The following is a 13,990-nucleotide window of genomic DNA, read 5'->3' on the forward strand; positions in this document are numbered from 1 at the left end:
TTGGAAACATCAGCAAGGCATTCTTGAAGAAAAAAAAAAAACAACATTGTAAATATGTATTCATGGGAAAAAAAAAAGTGTTTTTTCTTTTTCTCCAATAATCTCAGAGTACAGGGATCAAATTTAACAATTTTCTTGTTGTTCTGACATGTTTTTAAACACTAGCAAAAAGAGGGAGACGCCTTTGTTGATACAGTTGACATTTATACTGAGCTTATCAAAAGGTACTTTCCTAATAATTTTTCCCTAGATAAATTACAATAAATCCTAATGAAGACTTGATTAGAAGGATTCTGATTGCAGACAAATCTTCAGGCTGGCCTGTGAGCTGCCAATGGGAAGCCATTTCATTATCCATTATCTGAGTTTCTTGAGAATGTTGTGAGAACCAAGCTGAAGTTAACAACGTGTTTGGAAATTATGAATATTCAGTATGAGGTAACCTGAAGTAAACTTGAAATATATTTAGCTCTGCATCTACTTCTAGTCCCTGTATCTAATCCTTCAGCATTTTGTCTCTCAAAAGGAATGATTCCTTAGGCTCTAAGAGGTGTAAAATCCAACTGGGAAATTTCCAGTATACTGACTATCTGCTGAGTTTTTTGGTTTTTTTTTTTTTTTAAATCTTCTTGGAAGATGGAACACGTGCCCCCTTCTTCCTAACCAAGTCAAACATCTTGTAATTGTAAGTAATCTAAGTAATTGTTTCCTGCTTCTGATATCCTGCTGCTTCAGTAGACAATGACCCACCCACAGTCTGTAGGGGGGCTGAAGCAGCTTCCCCTTGGTGCCTGTCTCTTCCTGAAAATGATGTGGAGGAGGGGAGTGAAGGTAGTTTAAACAGGTTGGTGTTTTTTTTTTTTTTTTTTTTTTTTATCTCTACTGGATCCCTGTCAGCAAGGGGAGGAGGAGGTGAAGAGCAGTGACCTGAGTGCAGCGAACAGTGTTACCCTCTTGCGTCAGGATTATTTCATTTCTGAGGGGAAGTTAGAAGCTGAAACAGCAATAAAAGTAGCAGTTTCTGCTTCATCTTCCAGAGCAGCATAAGCAGGCATTCATACCATGACACTCCACTGCATGCATCTTTTTCTCTTGCTTCTGCTCAGTTCATGGTGGCCGGACTCAGAGAAGCACGTGGTGGGAGCTGTGAAGGTCAGGGAGCATTATATAGCTGCTCAGTTCACTGTTTGGACCTACAAACCGGAGTCTGAGGAAAAGTCCAGGTAACAAAGTACAAGATGGGAAGGGTGAAACTAGTCCTGTCTTGTGACTGAAGGTTTTTTTAGTCTCTTATGGAATTTCAGAGACCAGGAATACTTCAGTTGGTTTTGGAGGACCTGTGTGATCTCAACTAGAACCAATGAAGTATCAGAAGCTTTAATAAAATCATTTTTTTAGATTTTCAGAGCACTTTTGTTGCATATATTCAGAACTTGCTTTTATCATCTTCTGTATCTGTCCGGTGGGTTTTTTTGTTTGTTTTGTTGTCTTGGGTTTTTTTGTCTTGTTTTGTTTTAGTGTCGTTATTTTTAAAAGTATGGATTTTATGGATTGCTAGAATTAGCAGTAGATTGGTAATTCTGCAAAAGCTTTCAGACTTTAGGGAGTAAGTGGCTTCTAATTTGGGTACTCTTACTTTCACTTAAATCAGAGCCTGATGAACTTTGGAACTAGCTGATGTTGTTTCTGAGTTATTCAGTAGTTTCTGTGAAATGTTCATCCTGGGTTCTGCTGAGCAAAGGTTGTAGAATCAAATATTGCTATTTAAGTGAAAATACTATTTTCAAAATTCTTTTTTCTTATTGCATTGCAAGCTGATAATGCTACATGCACATGCAGATCGAGCATATAAATTCGCTTCTTTGTTTTGACAAGATATGCTTGTGATAATAAACACTGCAAGTGCAATGCTGCAAATGACTTGCACCTTCTTTGGAATTGATTATACTTCATTCTTATACTATGCTCACTATATGGACACAATTCACAGCTTTTATTTGTTCATGAATTGGGGTTAAATAATACAAATTATGTGTTTTCTCTGATACTGAAGGATGTATTTTAATACTACTGCATTTTTTTTGTATCAGCGCATGACTGGTTTTCTTAGTCTGGTTTTGTGTGTGTGTAAATTTGAACTTCCAGGTCAGATTTCAGTTTTTCTAAATGTTTTTTAAGATTAATTCAAACAAAGTTTCTATGGTTTCTAAAACTCCCCTTGGAAGTGTAAAAAAGAAACTGCTATCACCTTAATACCAAACAGCCAAGAATTTAAGTGTGGGTAAACTAAGCCAAATGTCAACTATTGACCTGGACGTGTGGATTTAGTGTTTAGAACTTAATTCTTGTCTGCACTAAATGCATCAATATGCAGATTACCTACCATTTTATTAAACATCACATTTTGGATAAATTGTTTTCATGCAGTGGATAGGATATGCCTCAAACCTCAGTTTGAAGTTTTCAGTCTATAATTTTGTAAGACTTTTTCCATATTCAATGCCTATTGAAGTAATATCACAGAAGTACGTAGAGCAACACAATATTGAGTGGATCTAATGAACTCTGTAGAACATCAGCTCAAAGAAAAAAAACTCTGGAATAATATTTATTGCAGAAAGGCTAATGACTTGAATCCCAAAGGCATTTGAGTATGTAACTCATTCTCTTTCAACAGAAACTCGGTGCTTAAATGTAAAGAATCTGATTGTTTGGTTCTTAGAGTTCTAGGTAAATGATGATGCTGCAAATAAAGTGGATTCTGCTGATTTTTTTTTTTTTTTTTTTTTTAAGTGAGCTTCAAGATGTTTAGACTAAGGATACTTAGCTTCTCTTCAGCACAGTCATAGAATGGCTTGGTTTGGAAGGGACTGTAAAGATCTCATAGTTCCAGGCCACCCTCTGCCAGCAGGGTTGTCACTCAGCAGCTCTGGTTGCCTGGGGCCTCATCCAGTCTGGCCTTGAACACCTCCAGAAGTGGGGCATCAACAGCTTCTCTGGGCAAACCTGTTCCAGCACCTCACTGTCTTCTCAATGAAAAACTTCCCCCGGACATCTAATCTAAATCTTCCCTCTTTAATTTAAAATCATTACCCCTTGTCCTATCACTATCTACCCATGTAAAAAGTTGATTTCTCTCCTGTTTAAAATCTCCCTAATGACTAGTATATAAATATTAGAAAGCCATTATGGTGTCTACCTGGTGCCTTCCCTTCTCTACAAGCCCAGCTCTTTCAGCCTGTCTTCATAGGAGGGTGCTCCATCCCTCTGATCATCTTTGTGACCCACCTCTAAGCCTTTCCTAGTAGCTCTGCATCTTTCCTGTGTTTGGGGCCCCAGACCTGGACACAGCACTCTAACTGGGGCCTCACAAGGGCAGAGTAGAGAGAGACAATCACCTTCCTCACCCTGCTGGCCACCCCTCTTCTCATGCAGCCCAGGGTACCATTGGCCTTCCAGGCTATGAGGGCTCACTGTTGGTTCGTGGTAAGTTTTTCATCAACCAGGACCCATAAGTCCTTCTCAGCATGGCTGCTCTCAAGAAGTTCTTCTCCCAGTCTGTATAAACATCTGGGATCACCCCAAATTAGGTGCAAAACCTTGCACTTTGCTTTATTAAATTTCATTAATTTCACATGGGCCCACCTTTTGAGTTTATCAAGGTCCCTCTATCTTTATAGAGGTTTATAGATTACTGTGTATAAGTAACATACATAAAATACTTAGAGTGAAAATGTGTTTTTTTGTGAGTGAAGCATTGCAGATGCAGCTACTGAAAGTTTTGTAACTAGACCAAATTGCATGTTCTGAGATTTGTGAAGTGTTGGTAACCCAATTCCTTTGTTTCTTTTAGCTGTACAGTTGGCATTGGTAAGTTTCTTCCTCTACCCCTGTAGTCTTATGTACGTGTTCTATTGCACATTGTCAAATTAGGGCAGCACATCAGTGAAGATCATGGATCATGCCCTTTTCCTTCAGAGTGAAATTAAATTTTATCAGTGACTTCCAAGATTTGAAGCATGAACTGCTTCTGCCTGACTGTTGTTGCAAAAGTGTAAGAGAAGGATTTACAAAAATCTCTTCAAGAATAGATCTCCTCCATTTGGACCCTGAATGTCACTGAAGCCAGCTCATTTGATTATCTCTGCACAGCCTCTGTGTGTGTGAGCAGCCCATAAACTTCCTGTTATCAAAAGTGCCTTGCTTAACTGAGAGGGCATTACAAAAATAGCAAGTAGAAGTACTGTTGGATTCAGTCATTGTACGTACTAGGAAATCAACCATAAATGTTAAACTAAGCACAAAGTATTTTCCCTTTAACATTTGTTTCACCATTGTTTTAATTCCAGAAGGCTTCTGTGCTGGTTTCCTGCCTGCTTGCCTGTGCATTTGCTGAGAAAACAGTTTGTGGTGTACTTGGTGTGCATTTCATCTATGTAACAAGATTAAGAACTGCCAGGTTTCCCTGAAAAGCAGTTGTCTTAGTTGTTTATTTTTGTCATAGCTGCTACTGGTGTTTGTTATTTATGCTATTATAGAATCATTGTGATGAGCCTTAAAGAGAAATACAGGTTTCTCATAGTGTTGTGTCAGATGCTTTCCAGATAAAATGTCAGAACATCTTCCACTGTGTCTTAAATAGTGAAGAAAATAAAGACATCTTCATCGCAAAATCAGGACTATAGAAACTAGAAGCAAAATAAGGGGTAAACTGAGCTAGGTATTGTAATTGTATGTCTAATATGTATGAAATAGTTTAGCTCAAGAATATCATAGGTACAGTGAAGTAACAGGAAAAGAAAGACTGTACAGAGAGTTGGACTATGGTGGCCAGCCTTCAGCAAAATGTGGAAGTGATGAAATGTAATTCCAGAATTCATTTTCCAAGGTATCTGTTAATCTGTAATGACATTTTTTTGAATCTTCATTCTTTTAATTGTTTTGTAACTCTTGTGGTTTCAGGTTGATACATTTGGATCCTGTGTTTAAGAAAATTTCTTACAGAGAATATGAAGTGGATTTTAAAAAAGAAAAGCCAGCAGATAAGTCTACAGGTAAATAGAAAAGAAGATGCTTGTTTGCTGCTTGTCTTAAAGCCAGTAACACACAGTAATGTGGCACTATATATGACACTATATATGACACTATATATGACACTATATATGACACTATATATGACACTATATATGACACTATATATGACACTATATATGACACTATATATGACACTATATATGACACTATAAATTCATGTACAATTTGCTCAAGGTCTGAGACTAAATGTGTTTCTGATAGATCACCAGAAAGGAAGGAATGGAAAGGAAGAAATGAATTATGAGGTCAAGTGTGAAAAAATAACTCCTTGCCTTTGATGTCCTTTACTATTTCAAGGTGCTTTAGATGGATAAAGGCAAAGTCTTGTATTGATGCTATACATATGTGTTATACTTGTATTTTGATACTTATGCAGAGTAATTACATAGTCTGTTCTTCATATTAATGAAAAAATAACTTCAGATGTTAAAAGCATCTAATTTCAAAGCAAACTTATGTCGTTTTGGTGATACCAAATTGTTCCAAGTGAGCCTGAAAAATCTGATTTTTTTCCAAATGTGTTTTCCTCTTTTTTCTGAACATTCTTGTTTAACAGAGAAAGAAATTCACAAAGTGGCTTACAATAAAGGAAACAAACAGGTGAAAGATTACTTTAGCAGGCTTTTTCTAATGAGATTTTTTTTTTTTTTTTTGGTTGGTTCTGCAATATGAGAACAGGTTTAAGGCCCTCCTAGAACCATTTGCAGGCTTTGCGTAAAAAAATTTTCAACATGTGATTTTCAACTTTAGAATACATTTTAGGTACTTTTTGTTCTTTGACAGGTGCATTGAGAGTGCTACTTAAAGAAATATTTTAATGCCCTTGAAATCTCTTTTTCTGCCTCCCTAAAAATATCTGACTAAATTGCATGTGAAGGAATGAATCCTAGAAATTCCCAATGAACGTCCAACAGAAACCATTTGATAAATATGCAATATCTGGAAAATAGCCAGAGTGCTACTCAGTTTTATAACATAACTGTCGGTAAACTGCAGGTTTTTCTGCCTGATGAGTCTTTTTACAGGTAAATCTTTGTGGTGGTATTACGTTCCTGTCTATAGTTTGTGCAACTTGTACTTTGAGCGAGCTCTTATTCTCTGCTGGAAAAAGAATTCTTCCTTTCATTAAGCAAACTGTTTTGTTCACAATTTTTCTCTCCTTATCTTGACAGGACTGCTTGGGCCAACCCTGCGTGCCGAAGTGGGAGATACTTTAATAGTTCACTTTAAGAATATGGCTGACAAGCCCATCAGTATTCATCCCCAAGGCTTAGTTTACAACAAAAAGGCAGAAGGTAAATGCTGTAAAATCCCCATGTTTTCTTCTTGTAGACTAGAGAGAGAACCGACCAATGCTGACGTCCTGGTGGGGGTCTTCATCTTCCAGGATGAAGAGACAGACAAGGTGTTCTATGAGCAGCTGGCAGAAGTTGCATGATTACCAGCTCTTGTTCTCATGGGGGATTTCAACTTCCATGATATATGCTGTAAATACAATGCAAATGAAGCAGTTTCTAGAGTGGTTTCTAGAGTGTGTGGAAGATAACTTCCTGATGCAGCTTGTAAGAGAGCCTTCCAGAGGAGATGTCCCACCAGATCTGTTGTTCACAAACAGAGGACTGGTAGGAGATATGGAGAACAGGAGCTGTCTTGAGCAGAGTGACCATGAAATAGCAGTTCTCTGTTCTTGGTGATGTCAAGAAAGTGGGGGGGCAAAACTGCTACCTTGGACTTCCAGAGGGCAGACTTTAAACTATTCAGGATGCTGATAGGGAGGGTCTCTGGAGATTCAGTTCTGAAGGGTAAAGGTAGGAGCAAGCTGTCTCCCTGTGCTGTAAGATGAGCCAGGAGCGGAAGAAGATTTTTGTGGATGAAAAGGGAACTTTTTCTCCAAGAGAAAAAGAATCTACCTCCAGTGGAAGAAGGGATGGGCAGCTTTGTGAGAGTACAAAGAAGTTGTTAGGATATGTCGGGAGAAAATTAGAAAGGCAGAAGCCCAGCTTGAAATCACTCTGTAGTGAAAGAGAACAAAATTTTTTTTACAAATATATGAATAGTAAAAGAAGAGCTAAGGAGAATCTCTGTCCTTTACTGTATGTGGTGGTGAATGTGACCACTGAGGATAAGGAAAAGGCTGAGGGGTTCTCAATGCCTTCTTTACATCTGTCTTTAATAGTCAGACCAGTTATCCTCAGGAACTCTATCCCCTGACCTGGAAGACTCAGATGGGGAGCAGAATTCAGGTGGAAACAATTAGAGATCTGCTACTCCACCTAGACTGTGCATAGGGCCAGATGGCATCCATGCAAGGGTGCTGAGAGAGCAGGCAGAGGCAGCGTTCCCAGTCATCCAGAGAGGTCCCAGAGGACTGGAGGCTTGCCAATGTGACTCTCATCTACAAGAAGCATTGCAAAGAGGATCTGGGGAGCTACAAGCCTGTCAGCCTGACCTTGGTGCCAGGGAAGATTATGGAGCAGATCAGCATGTGCAGGACAGTCGGGGGATCAGGCCCAGCCAGCATGGGTTTGTGAAAGGCAGGTCCTACTTAACTAACCTGATCTCATTCTGTGATTGAGTGACCTGCCTGGTAAATGAGGGAAAGGCTGTTGATGTAGTCTACCTAGACTTCAGCAAAGTCTTCAATGCTGTCTCCCACATTATTCTCCTGAGAAACTGGCAGCCCGTGGCTTGGACAGGTACACTCTGCTGGGTAAAGAACTGGCTAGAGGGCTAGGCCCAGAAAGTGGTGGTGAATGGAATTAAATCCAGCTGGTGACTGGTCACGAGTTGTGCTCCCCAAGGGTATGTGCTGGGCCTGTCCTGTTTAAGATCTTGACCAAGGACATTGAGTACACCCTCAGTAAACTTGCAGGGAACACCAAGCTGGCAGGAAGTGTCGATCTGCCTGGGGGTAGGAAAGCCCTACAGAGCAATCTGGACATGCTGGAAAGCTGGGCTGAGGCCAATGGGATGAAGTTCAACAAGTGCCAGGTCCTGCATGCTGTCCACAACAGCCCCAGGCAATGCTACAGGCTTGGGGCAGAAAGGCTGGAAGACTGTGTGCAAGAAATGGACATGGGGAGGTTGGTTGATGCTAGGCTGGTTAACATGAACCAACAGTGTACCCAGGTGGCCAGAAAGGCCAATGGCATCCTGGCTTGTATCAGAAAGAATGCAGCCAGCAGGAGCAGGGAGGTTATTGTCCCCTGTACTCAGCTCTGGTGAGGCTGCACCTCAAGTACTGTGTTCAGTTTTGGTCCTCTCACTACCAGAAAGACGTTGATGCCCTGGAGCGTGTCCAGAGAAGGTCAGCGGAGCTGGTGAGGAGTCTGGAGCACAGGTCTTATGGGGAGTGGCTGAGGGAACTGGAATTGTTTTGTGTGTAGAAGAGGGGGCTCAGGGCTGACCTTATCACTCTCTACAATTACTTTGAAAGGAGGTTATGGCAAGGTGGAGGTTGGCCTCTTTTCCTGCATAATTAGCGACAGGACTGGAGGGAATGGCCTCAAGTTGTGCCAGGGGAGATTTAGGTTGGATGTTACGAAGAAGTTCTTCTCCAAAACAGTGTTCAAGTGCTGGAATGGGCTGCCCGTGGGCATGGTGCAGTCACATCCCTGGAGGTGGTCAAGAAACGTTTAGATGAGGTACTATGGGAGATGGTTTAGTGGGGAAGTATTGGTGATAAGCGGACAGTTAGGCTAGATGATCTTGGAAATCTTTTCCAACCTTGGTGATTCTTTGAACGTTTGGGTTTATGTGTAGCACAGATATCTGTTGATAGTGGATTAAAACTTCACACCTATTTTCAGCTTCTTTCTTGTTTGTGAGTGAACGTGAGTGTCTTCTGAAACGTACATTCTCCTGACCAGCTCCACTGTGCTAGTTCAGTTTGCACCTCAGGAACCTGAGGAAGTGAAGGGAGTGAAGGGGTGAGAAGCTGTATTCCCTAGCAGAACCTGAATATATGCATTTGGATAACGCAAATATAGTCTAATGCTTTTCCAGGGTACAACAATGATTGGGCAGAACTAGCATTTTTTTTTTTTTTTTTTTTTTATCACTCAACTTAATGCTGTCTGGCCATTTAAAACTCTCTAACGATCAAAAATAAAATACATTTTGATGTTAAGACAATTTAAAGGATAGGCAAGTAGGCTGCAGAAAGCTGGAATTCACATGGAAGTATAAAAAAAGATGCAGTAGTGGACTGGCCTTATAAAATTAATTAAGGCTGTGAAGACAACCTGAAGCAGGTAGAAAGACAAAGTTGCTAATTAATAATCTAGCTCTTTCGGAATGAAGGAGAATTAGACTCAAGACTGTGCTACAGAATGTTTATTCATAAAAAGAGAAGCATCTTCAACAGTGGGTACTTATGCAGGTTTTGTCCCCAGAAACCTGAAAATGACTGTAAATTTGAACTGGACAGAGCAAAGGCATGAAAGGCCCCTTCTTCTCAAAGAGCTGCAGTTGTTGATATTTGAACACGGAAGAGAGTGGCCCAGAAAAGTGTTGGGGCAAGGGCGTCTTGAGGTTTTTTGGCCTTTTCTTTTTGGAGCAGATTTTGGTGAAAGAAGTGGAAGAGAGAAGAGAGAAGGATTCTAAACTGTAAGCTTTTCAGAACAACACTGATCTAGAACCGCAGAAACAAACATTGAGAAAGTTCTCCATGAATGATTTTGTAGACTACGTGGAGGGCCTGACAATTTTGTGGCCTTTGAATTGAGTAGGTGGGTAACTGTTCATGAAATAAATGGAACTTGGGCCATTTTCTTGTTCCCTCACATAACTGCTAGGATGAACACACCGTTTTCCGAGAATATTATCCTGCAAGTGTAAAATAATCTTCTTCAGGAACTGTAAACTCATTTATACAGTTTATGATCTCTTGTTGATAGTGTCCAAACTGACACATCAATTCCTGCTATATCATGGGGTGAATCTCTGCGATTGCCTGTGCTCCTTGAATTGCCTTGCTCTAGGTGCTGAACCAAAGTTTTTACTTGCTGTTTCCAAATTTATTCAAGGCTTTATTTGCTGTGTGGGTACAAAATTTTTACCTTCATCTCCTGGGATATCACATAGGTGTGATAAGTAATTCAGTTTCACTGTTCTATTAATGTGTGTTTTGCACCTAGAATTTTCATTTTTTGACTCCCCTTTTTTGTATTACATTTCTTTGGTTATTGTAGGCTTAGATATGAGACATTACTGTTATTTAGATATGCAGTGCACAAAAGCTCTAAGGCAGCAAGCCAATGCTGGCCTGCACAGTGGCTTTATGAGAAGCGATTAGAAAGCTGGCAAAGAGAGCAGTATTTCAACTTCTACTGAATATCAGTGAGCAGAGGCTGAAGGTTCATGCCATCTTAACTCTGTTAATTTGAAGACAGACACCTTTTGACAGAGGTGACAGTCTTAGAAAATCTTGAATCTGTAAGAAACAGGATAGTGAAATAGATACTTTCCTACATGCTACTCCCCACAATGTAAGTGGAGCCATCAGTCATCCCTATGAAATATCAAATATGTAAGAAAGACAGCAAGCTTTTGGAATTGTTGTAGGAACTTCAATTAGCTCATACTTTAAGTACTCAGTTTTCATGTCACCCTGCTTTCTCTTCTTTGAAGGTTCTCTGTATGATGACAGAACATCATCTGCAGAAAAACAAGATGATGCTGTGCTTCCAGGCCAGGTCTACACATATGTGTGGGATATAACAGAAGAAGTTGGTCCAAGAGAAGCTGACCTTCCTTGTCTTACTTATGCGTATTATTCTCATGAGAACATGGTAACAGATTTTAACTCTGGATTGATTGGAGCACTGCTTATCTGCAAGAAAGGTAATGAATATGGGAATGTTATAAAAAGGGACTTTTCAGTTAAAGTGCTGACTGATTAAGTTTTGTATGAGAAACAGATAAATTCTGCTGTTAAGCTAAGACTCCTTTCTGCAAGAAAACAGGATTTTGTAGTCTCTCATAAATATAAAAGAGTAGTCTCTCATTAAAGAAAGACATTTAAGGCAGCTGCCTCATTCTAAGTAGAAAAATCTGCATGCTCCCAAAGTTTTTAGTTTCTGCAGTCCAAATGACATCTATTTTAGTCTTAAATGATGTACATATATTGAAAGCAGCAAATGGATATATATATATTTTTTTTTTTTTTGTATGTGAACAATCTGTAGAAAGAGCCATAATTCTGTGTGGTAGGTACTTATGCCCAAAATGAATTCTACTTTTTGATAGAAATCTCACCTGTATGACAAACTCAACTCGATACTTTCTTATAACTGATCCAATTCTGAAGTATTTGTGAGTCTTTTGTATGCAGTTTTATGCTTTTTAAAGGAGCTGATGACCTCATGGCGTATTTGAAAAGGCAGTGTTCACACTGCAGATGGCTCAGCCATCCTCCTTGCCTTGTAGTCTCAGAAGAGAGAAGTCAGTCTAGTTGTGTTGAGAAGGCTGCTGAATATTCTTTTCTTGGATATTAGACTTTTTGATTCCATGGTTACCTAAAACAAAAAGCATTTTCAGAAATAAAATCACTTTATGATCATTCTTAAGATCTTTGTTTTTGGAAGCAGATTCAGGCAGCACATTGTAACAGAAGCAAGTTAGTTAAATACATACACATGCCATTGCATTGGTATGGAAACTGCTTCACTTCTGCTTGAAATTAACACCTTTTATTTATTTATTTTTCATAGGAAGCCTAAATGAGGATGGGTCACAGAAACTTTTTGACAAGGAATATATACTAATGTTTGGTGTGTTTGATGAAAACAAGAGTTGGCAAAGATCAGCATCACTTAAATACACAATTAATGGGTACGCTGATGGAACGCTACCAGGTACTGTACAAGCTGATGTGACATGACGTACACATGAATGAAGATTGAACGTTGCCTTTCTTTGTTGTTTGTTTTTTGTTTGTTTGTTTGCTTTTGTGCAAGAGGACAGAACTAGATGAGCGGGGTACAGCCTTTTTTAGAACATGTTTTTAATCACCTAAATTCTGGACGAGTGCTGTGCCATACTGCTATTAAGGAAAACAAGATTATTAACTTTAAAAACAAACAAAACCCTTTTTTTTTTTTTTTTTTTTTACTTGGGTAATGGGGGAAGTAGTGATGTAACTAGGTGAACTTCTGATTTTTCAGCACATGGAATATCCCAGATGAAAAACTTCCTGGAAGTGGAAAGTCAGTTACCATTAAATCAGACAATTAAGTGAGAAGATCAAGATGGTGATAATAGGACTATTCTGTTAGCGTTCTCCCTTGTTCTCCTTTCTTCTTATCTCTGTCCAGTCCATAGAGCAAATACAGAAGGCTGTTTAGGGTACTGAGCTTTTATTAAGCAAATACTAGATAGGGTACTTAATTTCACTACCCATAGCCTTCATTCTTCAACTTCAGTCCTTTTCATTTCTTTCAAGTGAGGAGAAATTGGCTCTCAGAAAGAGGCTGCTGATTTTTTTCTTTCTTCTCCAGTTTGCTGTAAGTCAGATTGTCATTTGCATGCAAGATTTAACACCTTTCTCACTTCTCTTTCAGATTTAGAGGCTTGTATGTATGACAACATTAGCTGGCATTTGATAGGAATGAGTTCTAAGCCAGAAATTTTCTCCGTTCATATAAATGGCCAGGTCATGGAGCAAAGACATCACCGCGTTTCTACTGTAAACCTGGTGGGAGGAGCATCAACCACAGTGAACATGACAGTGAGTGAGGAAGGAAGGTGGCTGATATCTTCTCTTGTCCAAAAGCACTTGAAAGGCAAGGAAACGTCTATTTATTAAGCAACTTTAGAGTTTTCCTTTTCTTCTTTAAGCCCCCAAAAGCTTCTGTCCTGCAGTGAATAACCATACTTCAGATAGTTTTCATTTAATTAAGAAAACACTGGAAAATAGGATGTTCTGTTGAAACTAGAACTGCAAGATGAATTACCAATCATTTTTATCTGCAGCTGTACATCTGCATGCAGATCAGAGTAGCAGTAAGTCAGAATTCAAACTTCTAAGTCTCTGCAAGCTGTTCAGTTGATCACCATTTTAAAATGAGTGAGGAATCACCTATTTTCAGAGAAATGGAGCTCTTTCAGATATGGAGCACTCAATCTAGTAAGTCTGGTGAAAATATTTGCTGTTCATTGTTTGTTTGATAGTAGTGTTCAAAGTTCTGTTTGAAAGACTGAGAAAAATCTCTCATAAGAGCAGAAAGATGTGTTTTGGGGAAAAATATAGAAAAAGAAAAAAAAAAAAAAAAACAAGCAAAAACAAAGCTTTTTATCAATTCAGCTGATATTTCCAAGGACAAGTAGGTGAGAGAGCTGTTGTATTCCATTTGATTAATACAGGCTCCTTGAAGGCTTCCCAAGCCACATCGATGCAACCTCTTTAAGCCTGAGAAAATAACAGTAATAAACAAACCTTGCAGGCTGAGGTAAAGAGAAACAAGAAATGTGATTCAGGTGGTCAGAGCTCAAAGTGGAAAATCACTGTGGTACTCTGTTTCTTTTCAATTAGCTGGAATGCATGGCTACCTTACTGTAAGAGACTGTGGAGACAGACAGGTGAAGAAGAGTCGTCTGTCCCTTAAGGAACGTCGCATGATCAAAAACTGGGAATATTTCATTGCTGCAGAAGAAGTTGTTTGGGATTATGCCCCAACCATTCCAGACAGCCTTGATAAGTAAAATAATACTTTGTCAACATAATATGGAATGTTAATGTGAAATCATAGAGTAATTCAGGTTGGAGAGGACCTCTGAGGGTTGTCTCACCTGAATTTCTACACAAAGCAGTGTAAACTTAAAAATTCTATCCATCTGCAAAATTACACCAGGTTGGGCAGCCCCTATCTGATTGAATTTTCATTGTTTGCACAGC

The 13,990-nt window shown here is 39.2% G+C and overlaps 1 protein-coding gene across 1 annotated transcript in view; it reads left to right on the forward strand.

Annotated features, from left to right (window-relative positions):
• The first annotated feature begins 928 nt into the window (after positions 1–928).
• The window catches only part of F5 (coagulation factor V), a 35,295-nt gene continuing 22,233 nt past the window's right edge, over positions 929–13,990 (forward strand). The window contains exons 1-7 of the mRNA XM_052665709.1: positions 929–1,223; positions 4,963–5,054; positions 6,267–6,389; positions 10,726–10,938; positions 11,808–11,951; positions 12,657–12,878; positions 13,628–13,793. Of these exons, the coding sequence (XP_052521669.1) occupies positions 1,063–1,223; positions 4,963–5,054; positions 6,267–6,389; positions 10,726–10,938; positions 11,808–11,951; positions 12,657–12,878; positions 13,628–13,793 (1,121 nt within the window). The 5' untranslated portion in view covers positions 929–1,062. The remainder of the gene's footprint in view (positions 1,224–4,962; positions 5,055–6,266; positions 6,390–10,725; positions 10,939–11,807; positions 11,952–12,656; positions 12,879–13,627; positions 13,794–13,990) is intronic.

The sequence above is a fragment of the Tympanuchus pallidicinctus genome, unplaced genomic scaffold (assembly GCF_026119805.1).
Source record: "Tympanuchus pallidicinctus isolate F22 unplaced genomic scaffold, pur_lepc_1.0 scaffold10, whole genome shotgun sequence".
NCBI classification, from domain to species: domain Eukaryota; kingdom Metazoa; phylum Chordata; class Aves; order Galliformes; family Phasianidae; genus Tympanuchus; species Tympanuchus pallidicinctus.